This window comes from Arvicola amphibius, chromosome 7, assembly GCF_903992535.2.
Source record: "Arvicola amphibius chromosome 7, mArvAmp1.2, whole genome shotgun sequence".
In the NCBI taxonomy this organism is placed as follows: Eukaryota; Metazoa; Chordata; class Mammalia; order Rodentia; family Cricetidae; genus Arvicola; species Arvicola amphibius.
Window position 1 is genome coordinate 52568223 of NC_052053.1, and position 11831 is coordinate 52580053.

General features: G+C 47.9%; 1 protein-coding gene across 13 annotated transcripts in view; it reads left to right on the plus strand.

Annotated features, from left to right (window-relative positions):
• The window catches only part of Mapkap1 (MAPK associated protein 1), a 222702-nt gene extending 211131 nt beyond the window's left edge, over positions 1-11571 (plus strand). For all 13 annotated transcript variants that reach the window (XM_038336928.1, XM_038336923.1, XM_038336922.1 and 10 more), the window contains 2 exons: positions 6446-6543; positions 10062-11571. In XM_038336928.1, the coding sequence (XP_038192856.1) occupies positions 6446-6543; positions 10062-10187 (224 nt within the window). In that variant the 3' untranslated portion in view covers positions 10188-11571. The remainder of the gene's footprint in view (positions 1-6445; positions 6544-10061) is intronic.
• The last annotated feature ends 260 nt before the right edge of the window (positions 11572-11831 follow it).

The following is an 11831-nucleotide window of genomic DNA, read 5'->3' on the forward strand; positions in this document are numbered from 1 at the left end:
CCAAGGAAGGGTGGGGTCTAAAGAGAGATAGTAAGCATAGAGGGATGAAACAGTCATGTGGCAAAGTATAGAGCCTTGTGTAGTCTAGAGGAAAATCATGGTACTTCTACATATGAACATGGTTTTAAAAAATAGTGATTTCCAGGCTGGGAGAATGGCTTAGTGTGTAAGGATGTTTGCTGTGCAGGCAAAATGTCCTTAAATTCAAATCCCCAGCATAAAAACTGTGTGTGAGTACATGTGAGCCTGCACCAGCACTGTGGGAGACAGAGATGGGAGGATCTGCCGGGCTTGCTGGCAACCAGAGAGACCCTATTCAAGGGAATAAGCAAAGAGTGAACAAGCAGGAGTTGGGGCCATTCATAGACAAAGTTTTTCTGTGTTTCGGCAGCTGTTCCCAAATAACCACAGAGAGGCTTAATATTAATTATAAATATTCAGCTGATAGCTTAGACTTGTTACTAACTAGCTCTTACAACTTAAACTAACCCATATTTCTTATCTAAGTTCTACCACGTGACTCATGGCTCGTTACCTGTACACATCCTACTAACTCTATGTCTGGCTGGAGACTCCTGACAGCATTTTTCCCAGCATTCTCTCTGCCTCCAAAATCCTTCCTAGCCATTGGCCAATCAGTTTTTTGTTAACAGTGAGAGCAATACGTCTTTACAGAGTACAGCAATTGCTCCACAGCATTTCCCTTTTGTCTAATTAAAAATGAAGGTTTTAGCCTTAACATAGTAAGATTATATAAAGCAGAAATAGTTGAGGACAGCTGGTATCCTCTGGCCTCCACGTCCAGCATGGACGGTGAGCACACGCTGTTTTTAGAAAGTTCCCTCTTACTGGGGGAAAAGTGCACAGTGTGGGATTTTCATGCTTAAAACAGAAGGGAGTATTTTGCACAATAGTTATCAAACTCTCCATGACAGAAGGTTTGGTGTTGGCATTTAACCTCCCACAGAGCCCATGTGATCTCTGGCTTATCACAAAGTCAGGGCCCTTGAAGAAGAAAAATTCCAGAGACTGAATGTTTTTCTTGCTTCTCTATGTCTCTAAAAGCCAGAGGGGGGAGGGGGGGGAGACAGTTGAAGCAGTGCTCAGTTATTGAGCCACCCTGTATTCTTGCTGACAGAATATAGACACAAGGAGAATCATTCAAAGACCTAATAAACCATTACCTATTTTGTTGTTGTTAAATTCTGTTTCTTTCTGTGTTACTGGGGATTAAAACTCAAAGCCTTGTGGTCTCTAGGCAGGTGCTTTACCATTGAGCTATATACCCCAATCATGAGTCTTGGTTCATTTCCTGAAGTCCATGGAGATAGCACTGCACCTGGGAGTGGGGCAAAGCCCCAAGGCAAAGCTCTCGTCCAGCTGTTTGAGGCGCTAGCTGAACTAGCCATTTATTTCATGGGACACCATTTTTACTTGAAAACACTGATAAAATGAGTCTCAAAACTTGGATTTTATAAAAATCCAAGTGAACCTGCTGGTTTAGGTCGAAAGAAGTGGTCACGCTGTGTCCCAGTCCTGAGAGCCAGACTGCCTCCGATCAAGATTATAACTTGAAAACTTGCATCTCTTTCTGAGAACTTGGCTTCTCATTGCATGCAGACTTCTCTAATGCAGTCAGTGGTGCTAAAACACAACTTGTGCAATACTGCATAGTGATGTGCTCCAGCACTGGGGGTGTTTTCCAAACTCAGGCAAGGTGGACACACACCCAGAGGACTCTGTGTCAGCAGAGGAACCTTCACACCCGTGCCCACTGCTGCACTGTGCACAACAGCCAGGATGCCCATTGCAGAGGAACCCATAGAGAAAATGTAGAATATACATAATGGGATTTTATGTAGCTGTAAAGAATGGAGTTGTGACATTTATAGGAAAAGGATGGAAATAGTAATTATTAGGTCGAGCAAAATAAGCCAGATTCAGACAGACCTTCCATGTGTTTTCTCTCATGCAAATTGTAGATTTATTTTCTGTATGTGTAGGTACATATGTAAGGATGTGACTGTAGGTCATGAAACTAGGAAGGGCGCTGTAAGAGGTGACGACCTCTTAAGGGAGGAGTAGGTGGAAAATAAGAATGTGCTGACATGACATGAAGGCTGAAGGAAGGGTATGAGGGGACAGAGACTAGCAGGAGCAGGCAACATTGGGGGCATGGGAGAGTCAACAAAAAACAAAGTATATATAAGCAGATCCCATAATGAAACCCATCACTTTTTAGCCAGTTTTAAAGACTAATAATTTTTTTGTTTTTGCTTTGTTTTGTTATTGTTATTATTTTTAAGACAAGAAAGAAGATTTATCCAATGTGCAAGACCACCAAGAGGGGTTTTGTTGTTGTTTTGGTTGGTTCATTGATTAGTTGTCCTGTCCTGAGACAGCAGCCACCTTCTTTTAGTGAAAATGGAATACAGAAGATAGGTTACAGCAGAAAGGCTCAGTATCTCTGCTTCTGATATCTGTGTGGTAATTACCCTCTTACTGCTGTATTCCATCTTCTCTGGCTCACTTTAAAGATACGTGAATGTAATCCAGGCGGTGGTGGCACACACCTTTAATCCCAGCACTTGGGAGGCAGAGGCAGGTGGATCTCTGTGAGTTTGAGGCCAGCCTGGTCTACAGAGCTAGTTCTAGGACAGACCCCAAAGCTACAGAGAAACCCTGTCTCAGAGAAAAATAAAAATAAAATATGTCTGTGTGTTTGTGTGTACGTGTGTGTGTGAATGTAGAGACACATTTACGTATGCAGATTTTCATTTCAATATTCAAAAGCAAATGTATAGTCTCAGTGACTCCCCTGAGCATGTGACCAGTGCCCAAATGCCACACTTACCCCATTATGCTGCATTTTATTCCTGTGCTGTGTATGAAAACAAGTTGGCTCAAAAAAAGCCCAATTAAATACAAAACCTTCAAAATAATGAGTATATTACCCAGATAGCAGCTCTGTCGAGTTGTAGAAATCGCCCTCACTGAGCCCCTTCTCCATATAGGAGGTTGAAAGGTAGAACCGTGTCTCTGATGATGTGCTAGAACACAGGTGGCTGGGACTACAGCCCACATCAAACTTGGGGTTCAAGGTCTGACTCTGTAGGGCCTGCGTCTGGAGCGGTTCAGGCCTCTGTCCTGCTTCATTTCCAAGTGGAGTTTAATGTCTCTAACTAACTTGAACGCTAGATTTCCGTGAATAGTTTTTCCTTAACTGACATTTTTTACAGAGACAGTGTGCAGCTGTGATTTTACCCCTTTCTATGAAAACGGGTTGTTTTCTTTGAATTTTCAAGGGTTACCTGCCTACCTGGTCCCTAAGGCTCAAGCCTTATGGGCTGCCACTCTCTTGTGGTGCCATTTTCTCTTCTGCTCATGGCAGGCCTTGTGTTGCTATGATAACAAAGGATACAAAGTTTACCATGCAGCATAAGTCACCGTGTTTTAGCGACAGATTCATGTCAGTTAATGTGTCAGCTTTGGATAGACAAGTTTCAAACTATATGGCACCGTCGAGTATGAATTCTGTTTATCCTGATGTCCAGGCCTGCCCACCGTGGCCTAAGTCAGCTTCCCTTCTGCCCTCCCCAGCTCAGTGCCATATCTATAGATAGCCACCTGGCCACTATGGCAGCTGGTCTCTCTGCCTCTGGACTCTGGGGACCCTAGGGAAGCACCCCAATACAATTTATCTGTGTATGCCACTGCCCTGTTTCAGATCCATTAGTGGCCTCATCAGCTGTTACATCCGGGCCTTGCCAATCCCTCTTGTCTGCCCACTGTGAACTTAGTCTGCTCTGGCTCCCTTCAGAGCCAGTTTGCCTGTTTGTGTACCTTCTTTACCCAGCATCCTTTGTCCTCCATAAAAACTGCCCCTGAGGGCCCTTCCCCATACCAGACAGGTCCCCGCGCCTCTGCGCCTCCATCGCAGCACTCTGTAGGTAACACGTGTCACACTTGATCCCCGTTCATCTCCCTACCCCTCGCCCTTACCAGTTCTCTGGCAGAATCTAGGATAGCAAAGCCTGGAGACTGGAGTGAGGGACCTCCAGGCCAGACCTCTTGGAGGCAGATCACCCCTTGCCCTGTAGTCCAGCATGGGTGAAAATGACGACTGTCCTTGGCTTGTGCTTGCACCCCATGGCTCGTTGCCATGGCTACCCACCAGCCTTAGCTCAGTTGCAGATGCTTAGCTCAAGTCTGTTCAAGAGCACACAGCACTGTGTCGAGGCCCTCCCTGTTCCCCTCAGTGGTGTGACTGCTTTCACTGCCAAGGACAAGCAGTCTAGCCCAGGAGAGTGGGCCTTCATCATTCCCACCTGCCCCTCTCTCTTAGTTGGGCACTGAAGCGAGAACTGGGGACAGGCAAGGAGAACACATACTCCAAGAACAGTGGACAGCGGTGTTGGGGTTCAGGGATTGAGAATCCTCTGACCGTTGATATCTGGCTAACAGTGACTTGTTTTTACACCCAACTCCTGTGTAGATGAGCCCCAGGCTTCTCCTCTGTGAACCCACAGAACAAGCCCTATGGTGCTGTAGTCCCCAGTGCCCAGGCCTCTCACCCAGACTCGGGCCGGTGCACACTGCACATCGCACGTGCTGTGTAGACTTGCCTCTGCCAGAACTACAGGACATTTTAATCATGTCTCAGCCCCTCAAGCACGCCACCTGCATCTTGAGGGTTTGTCAGTGACAGGCGGAAGCAGGTGGTGTAGACGGTGCATGAGATCACTTATCAGAGTGGTCAGTGAACCCCGAAGCTTCAGGTCTGCAGGCCTCCCTGAGACCTTCTGGTCCTTTCTAGCCCCAGGCCATGATGTCTGTGTCATGGCCAGGTGTCCACAGTACGGCCTCCTGGGGGAATGTCTCTGCTTGTCCTTCACAGCTCTGTGTCCTTCCTAGATAGCTCTGTTTGGTCACAGCATGGCCAACAAATGTCTGCATTGTTCTTCTACAAGATGATGTCACCAAGACTCCAGCATTGAAAGAGGGAGAAAGAATTGAGAATCCACTGCTCTATCAAAAACAAGTAATTTATACATTAAGGGAATGATTAGTTTCCAGTCAAGAATTCTAACATTTTAGAGCCACAATTTCAAATCAAGCTTAATTTGTCAAGTGACTGAAAGTGGGTTTTTTTTTTTAGAAAATTATTAGCTATTTTTTTCAATATAGGATTTATAGTCCCAATTAGTATCTTGTAATGATGTTTCCAGGATAAAATACCAACGCTCAACTTTTCTGGCCACAAATGTACAACATATATCAGTTTATTTTTGGAGATCTGAAAAATTAGCTACTGTAAATAAAGTCCCCAGAAGACTTCTCCGGGAAGGAGAAGAACTTACAGTAATGTGGGTGACATATTATTAATTAATAACGTGACCAGCCGCTGCTTCAATTAAAAGGACAACGGATAAGGAGGCCTAGTAGGCGTGTGTGGCCTGGTGAAGCTGAGAGGGAAAGCCTTGGGACTGGGGCCTAGGGGCTGCAGGTCCTGTGAGCACGACCATGTCTTCAGAGCAACTTTAGTTGCCATTATTGGAAACCAACTTCAAGACAACTGAAGAAGGAAGAGCTACCTGGAAGGGCCCTGGAGAGTCTCCCCTAGGACTGAGGCCAGGAACCCCAAAGAGCCTCCTCTTAGCCTGGTCACACTTAACTGGCATCTCTAGCTTTATTTAGATTTAGGGACTTGTCTGGCTCGTGTGTACCATCGAGTTCAGACAAGATTATAGACACCGCTACAGGCAGGCAAAACCAGAAAACTCTGACCACCATGTACAGTGGGGCGACTACACAGGAAGGGCATCCAGGAGGCACCAGGAGAACTTTCCTATACAGGTCATGGTGAAGGGTATCTCGGGGCAGGAAAGAGCCCACATAGACTAGGCTGGGTGTGGGATGGTGTGAGGCTGGACCGGGTAACAGCCAAGAAGTGAGGTCATGAACTAAAGGGATTGGAAAGGACTGGGAGGAATTTAAATCCAGGTCAGTGGCACTGTAAGGTACAGCTATGCTGTTGTCTACAGAAAGCACTCCACCCTGTCCTTCCATGGCCTTTAGGAGCAGCATCCATGCAGGACCACCAGACCAAGCCACCCCCTAGCAGGAGCCAGAGCTGAGAAAAGGCAGGCAGTCTAAGCACAGTTGCTTGTGGAATCCTTCACTTGGGCTGCATTGGCCTCTTCCTTCAAGATAGCAGGGCTTCGGTATCTTGTAGAAGCAGTGTGTTAGGAAGGCCCTCCTAAGGTGTGCTCCTCAGCGTTGTGCAGAGGGAACCGGTGTCTCTGTTGTCTGCCATAGACAACCCAGCTATCCTAGGGAACATTTCCATCCAGCCCTCACATGCTCTTGCTCATATCTGGATCAGGGCGGACACGGGGCACCCCACCCTCCATGGTGATTCACCTCGCCCCTTCCCTCCCTCCAGGTCATGCAGTATTTAAACTCACGTATCTAAGCAGTCATGACTATAAGCACCTCTACTTCGAGTCCGATGCAGCCACAGTCAGTGAAATCGTGCTCAAGGTGAGTCCAATGTGGCCTTTGACCCAGGGATGGGAGGATGGGGTTCTAGCTGGGCTAGTCTCAGGCCAGGGCCACACCAGCCTTGGGGCAGTAGCTCAGCACCTGCTGTAGCCAAAGCAAGACTCTTCAGCTTCCTTCCTCTCCAGAGGCCTAGTTCTTCGTCTGTGCTTTTTACCTTTCATGCACTGTTTATTCTCCCCAGCCACTGTCAGGAGCCCCATGAGGCTCGGGAGCCAGCTGAGGAGACCATAGTTTTGAATCGCTGAAGGTGATTTTTCTCAACCTGTTCCAAGCATGCCTACTGGGGCTAGCCTGGTATGAAGCTCAGCTCACTCACCAGGTACCTTCCTTGTGCCAAGCTAGCATTCCAGCTGCCTCAGGGATGGCTTCTCTGTCCCTAGAGAACTCTACCTCATCACGGGAGAGAGCCGAAAATAGAAATTACAGTGGGCTCCCGATAGTCACAGAGCCGCTGTGTGGGTGTGTAAATTACAGTGGGCTTCCGATAGTCACAGAGCCGCTGTGTGGGTGTGTAAAGGGGAGGCTGGCTGATGTTGCCATGGGTAAGCGTGCAGATTCACAGCAGCCTGGGAAGGGGCTGGCCAGCAAGCTGGGTTGCTAAAGAGGCTTCATCCACCTTTTAGGTCTTGTTGATTTAGGAGCTCTAGGCAGGAAGGACCTAGGGTTAGCCCCCTTCTCTGAAGCACCCCATGCCACCCAGGCTACTGGTTTCTGGTACAGCCCGACCAGAACTCCTCCAAACCAGCACTCCTTTCCCAAGGCAAATCCTACACAGTTTAACAAGTAGAAGAAACAGCTGAGAAGAAAGAAGGAAGACATCTCCCCTTCCCTGGGCGAGATGAGCCTGCCTTATACCTCTGGGCTCCGATTCCTTCCTTGTAGTGTGGCCGTCAAGGGAGCTCTATTGCCCCCACCTGCAAGGAGCTGCTCAGTATACCATAAACCAGATGAGATCCATGGACCTCTGGTTCATTCTCTCCTGAGAGAAGCAGTCGGGTGGCAGTGACAGGCACTGGACTAGCCTTGAAAGCTCCTATTGGATCCTGGCAAGTCAGAGGTGGGCACAGAAGGTGTTCACATTGCCTGCATGAACGAAATGCCCAGAGGAAAGGGAATGTTGGTAGAATGGAGACTCTGGTAAATTTCCAGAACCAGAAACTGACAGTAGATGTGGCTGATTTTGAAATGTGTTTTATCAATCCCCAAGATGCCCTGGCTTTACAGGAATACCACAGTTCAAAGACCCCACAGCCACCCAAGAAATCCAAAGGATAAAGCTTCTGGGAGAACAGCTGAGGACAAGGCACAACGACATGGGCGATGGGGAGCTTATAGGCTACCCTGACTAGAGCCTCAGGGACCAGGGTGAGGCCAGCGCCAAGAGTTATTCCTTCCAAGGAGCTTGTGCCAGGAAATGCTTGCAGAGTGGGTAAAAAAGTATCCCAGCCCCCCATTTCATCAGGGCCTGGACTTATTTTTATAGCCAACATTAAAATATTCAAGTCTTGAGAAGGGTTCTAGTAAAATTATAATCCTGTGTTTGACATCAGAATAGTTTCCCCAACAGCAGATTGATGACAGAAACCCAGGTTTATGACTTCAGTACGAGACCGGAAGACCAAGTACAGGGAAGCCACTTACAGGACAGAACACTCCCTGAAAGCAGCACTTCTCTGCCAAGCCCCCAGGCCTGCCTCCTCCCCTGAAATGTCTGTGTACATCTCAGGGTATTTGTAGAGGTATCACGTCACCGTGCACCTCAAAGGGCATCCCACAACCTGACTGACACAGTGAGCGATCATGGTCCTGACCAGAGGCTGAATTTCATTTCTCCTGTCCCCTCTCTCAAGGGGTTAAACTCCAGTTTTCCCACCATCCCCTTCATGTCATACCCAGGACTATATGAGCTTTGTGCCTGAACTCAGCTACCAGGGCCTCAGCTGCCTCCAGGATTGACAGGAATGTTAAATCAAGTTCTGTACGGTTCATCTCAGACTCAAGTAACATGTCCAGAGCTTAGAATGAGAGTTTAGACCAAAATTAAGAGCCCAAGGCTAGTGCCAGTGTAGCCATCACAGGCTTTCTACAGGACAATGAAGCTGAGTAGCAGCTACATCTAGGGTGTCTCGTCTGCCGCATTTCATCTGACCTCCCACATTCCCTAAGAGTACAGACATCCTTGTCCCCATTTTATAGATGAGGACTGTGCTGCTCAGGGCTGCCCTCTACCCACCCCAATATGCTGGAGTCACACAGTGCTCAGTCCCTCCTTCTTCCAGCCTCGAGATGAATCTCTGAGGAACCGTTGGGCTCTTCACACCAGGTTCTTCTGTGATCGAGTGATGGAGGCTGTGACTTTATTGACCATGAAAACTCCCTGTATTTTTATGCCTTAAGCTATACAGTGCATTGAAAGTAAACCACTCTGCAGTGCATAAAACCGGGCACATTCTAAGCCACAGCATATTAACCAGCTAATGGCAGACCAAAGGGTGATTTTATCTTTTGATTATTACATTAATCTTGCATTAAAATTATCTATGTGATTATTACAAAGCACTGAAGATAATAAATTTAGGAAACAGTTGGCTTGTTGAGGACCATTTTAGAATGCTTTTGTCAAATTAGATGTGCCAAAAATACACTGCAAACACTGGGTCAGCTAAGTGTAGACAATATAAGCCAGAGATGGCATTTACCAAGCATGAGAATACCTCCTGCCATCTCCACACCTTGTCCACACTGCCACCGATCACCCTACCAAGCCTATGTCCTGATTTATGGCTCTCAGTTGGTAGCTTGGCAAGGCTGTGAGTGAGTGAGGCAGTCCTGTGGCCATGCGCTAGCCTGTGCTTCCCTCTGTTGATGACCAGCAGAAAAAGTCTGCAGCGGCCCTAGTCAAGAGCCTCAGCTGCCTTCTCCAGCCCAGCTTGAGCTTTCTAGCCAGGCGTCTGAGAAGTGTGAGACCGGAACGGTCTCTGTGTTCACAAAGTCCAGGCAGAGCAGAACCATGAAGGAAGCCATGTCTGAAAGTGCACAGGTTGTCCTGAGACGACACACACTCCAAACTGAAGTCCACCCTGACTTGCGGTGACCTCAGCCCTCTGCAGTTATCTGACTGACTCTGGCTGGTGGGGTGCAGCAGACACTAGAGGGAGGCCAAGGGGAGCTTTGTTACCACTTTCTACCCACCACATTTTCTTCTTCCAGATGTGGAGGCCAGGGGTGCCCTGTGACAACCAGGGCTGTAGAGCTGCCTGGACAAAGCTGTGAGAACATTAGCCTAGGGATCAGTAACCCCACTACTCCGTGACTAAGAAGCCTGGACTCCCACCTGTCTATTGTAGTACAAGGGCTTCGTCCTGGCCTGCCAGGCCCGATGTCAGCAGCAGCTAGTCCAGGGTCACCCGCCCAAAGCAGGTGTCCCTTTGACCCTATGCTCTGGCCTGGGGAAACAACCAGTGCCGCCAAGTGACAGTCACGTCCTTTTGTCCTAGGTCAACTACATCCTGGAGTCACGAGCAAGCACTGCCCGGGCTGACTATTTTGCTCAAAAACAAAGAAAACTGAACAGACGTACAAGCTTCAGCTTCCAGAAGGAGAAGAAATCAGGGCAGCAGTAATGCTGGCTCCAGCCTGTTGCCTCAGCCCAGGCTGCCTGCAGGGCCAAGTGACCCCGGAGTCCACCTTCACCCTGCAGTGCCTGGTCTCACAGGCACAGGGCTGCTGGGCTCTGGGGAGAGGTTTAGAAGTAGGGGTGCCCTACTCTGGAGTCTGGGGACATTGCCATTGGACTGAAACCTGGCAATGGCTTTAAGTAGCAATGCCCAGGAACCAGACACCTCCTGGAGAAGCCACGTGCTGCCCAGCCATGTTCACTGCCTGGCAGTCCACCAAGGATGTATATAGCCATGCCAGACAGCTCCTTGCAACTTGATCAAATTTCTTAAAGCAAAGAAAGAACAAAAATGTACATTTCTTTTTTTCTTTTAATAAACAGGTTACTCTTTATCATGGTTGGTATGATGGACCATTTTTGGGGGGCAGAGAATTGATTATATTATCTTCTTTAAAATCTGTTCCTGTTTTAATCAGGCAGATTGCAAAAGCTGTGATTGGCGCTCTCAGAAGCAATGTTTAGGCTTAACCAATAGTTAACTATGCCATTTGTTTAAATGGGGGTATTTGCTTTGAGAATAGCATCTTGGGAAGTTAAGAACGAAGGCCATGCACACGTGCATGTGAGTTTGTGCGTGTGTGCGTGCATGCATGGCTCTCTTTTTCCCCTTCAAAGGCCTTCTCAGCATGTGCCCTGAGAGACAGGTGCTAGTAGGATGGTGTGGCAGACGGTGTGTCTCCAAGCATTGAGTTCCCAGCCAGAGTGGTCTCATTTCCTCAGAGCTGGTATAAGATGTTCAGCTGGAACCCCGAAGAGTTTGCCTCGCTGGCTCTGAAGCCTATCTCCTGCCCTATTCCCAGTGCCTGCTGAGAGAGCTGTGTTGGGATTGAGAAGTAGAAGGGAGCCCATGTCCTTGTACCCCAAGCCCTAGGTAGAAAAGGCAGGGTGCCCAGCACTCTGACACCACACCTCTGGCTACACCAGATGCCTCTGCAGACCTCACCATGGTTTCTCCTGTGACAGCATCCTTTCATGCTGTCCTGGACCAGAGCCACAGACCGACATCTCAAGCGGCCTGTGTTTAGAACATTTTTTACATCATTGTGTCTGAGCCTCTCAGAGCCAGTGTGTAGGTCTTTGCTAAAGGGTCATCTGGGTGAATGCCTCTCTCATTCCAATCCATTCAGACAACAGGAGCACCCTTTTCTAATGTCTTCCATTCCTATCACCCCAAAAAAAGATATTATTTGTAGCTTGCTCTGTATTTGAATTTTTAGCAATTTTATATTTAGATATCTTTGAAATGTAAATGACTAATTTGGTCATTAAATCTTGTCACATATTCGATATTAAAATACTAAAATAAAAGTCATAAATACCCTCTTGTATATTGCTTTGGATTCCTAAAACCTTGAGTATACAACGCTGAGGTGGTGGCACCACAGTGGGTCTTGTGGGGTGACACGCACTGGCAGTGGATGTGCCCAGCCATGTGAAGCTGTACAGAAGCCACGTCTGGGCATCCCTTTGCTCAAGGGGCGCTGGAATCTCAGACTCTGCTCTTCACAACCGGTGGTATGTGGCTCTTGGCTGGCTAGGGTCTCTGGGCCTTGAGTTGCCTGATGTCAGTCCAGATGGTGCATTGGGC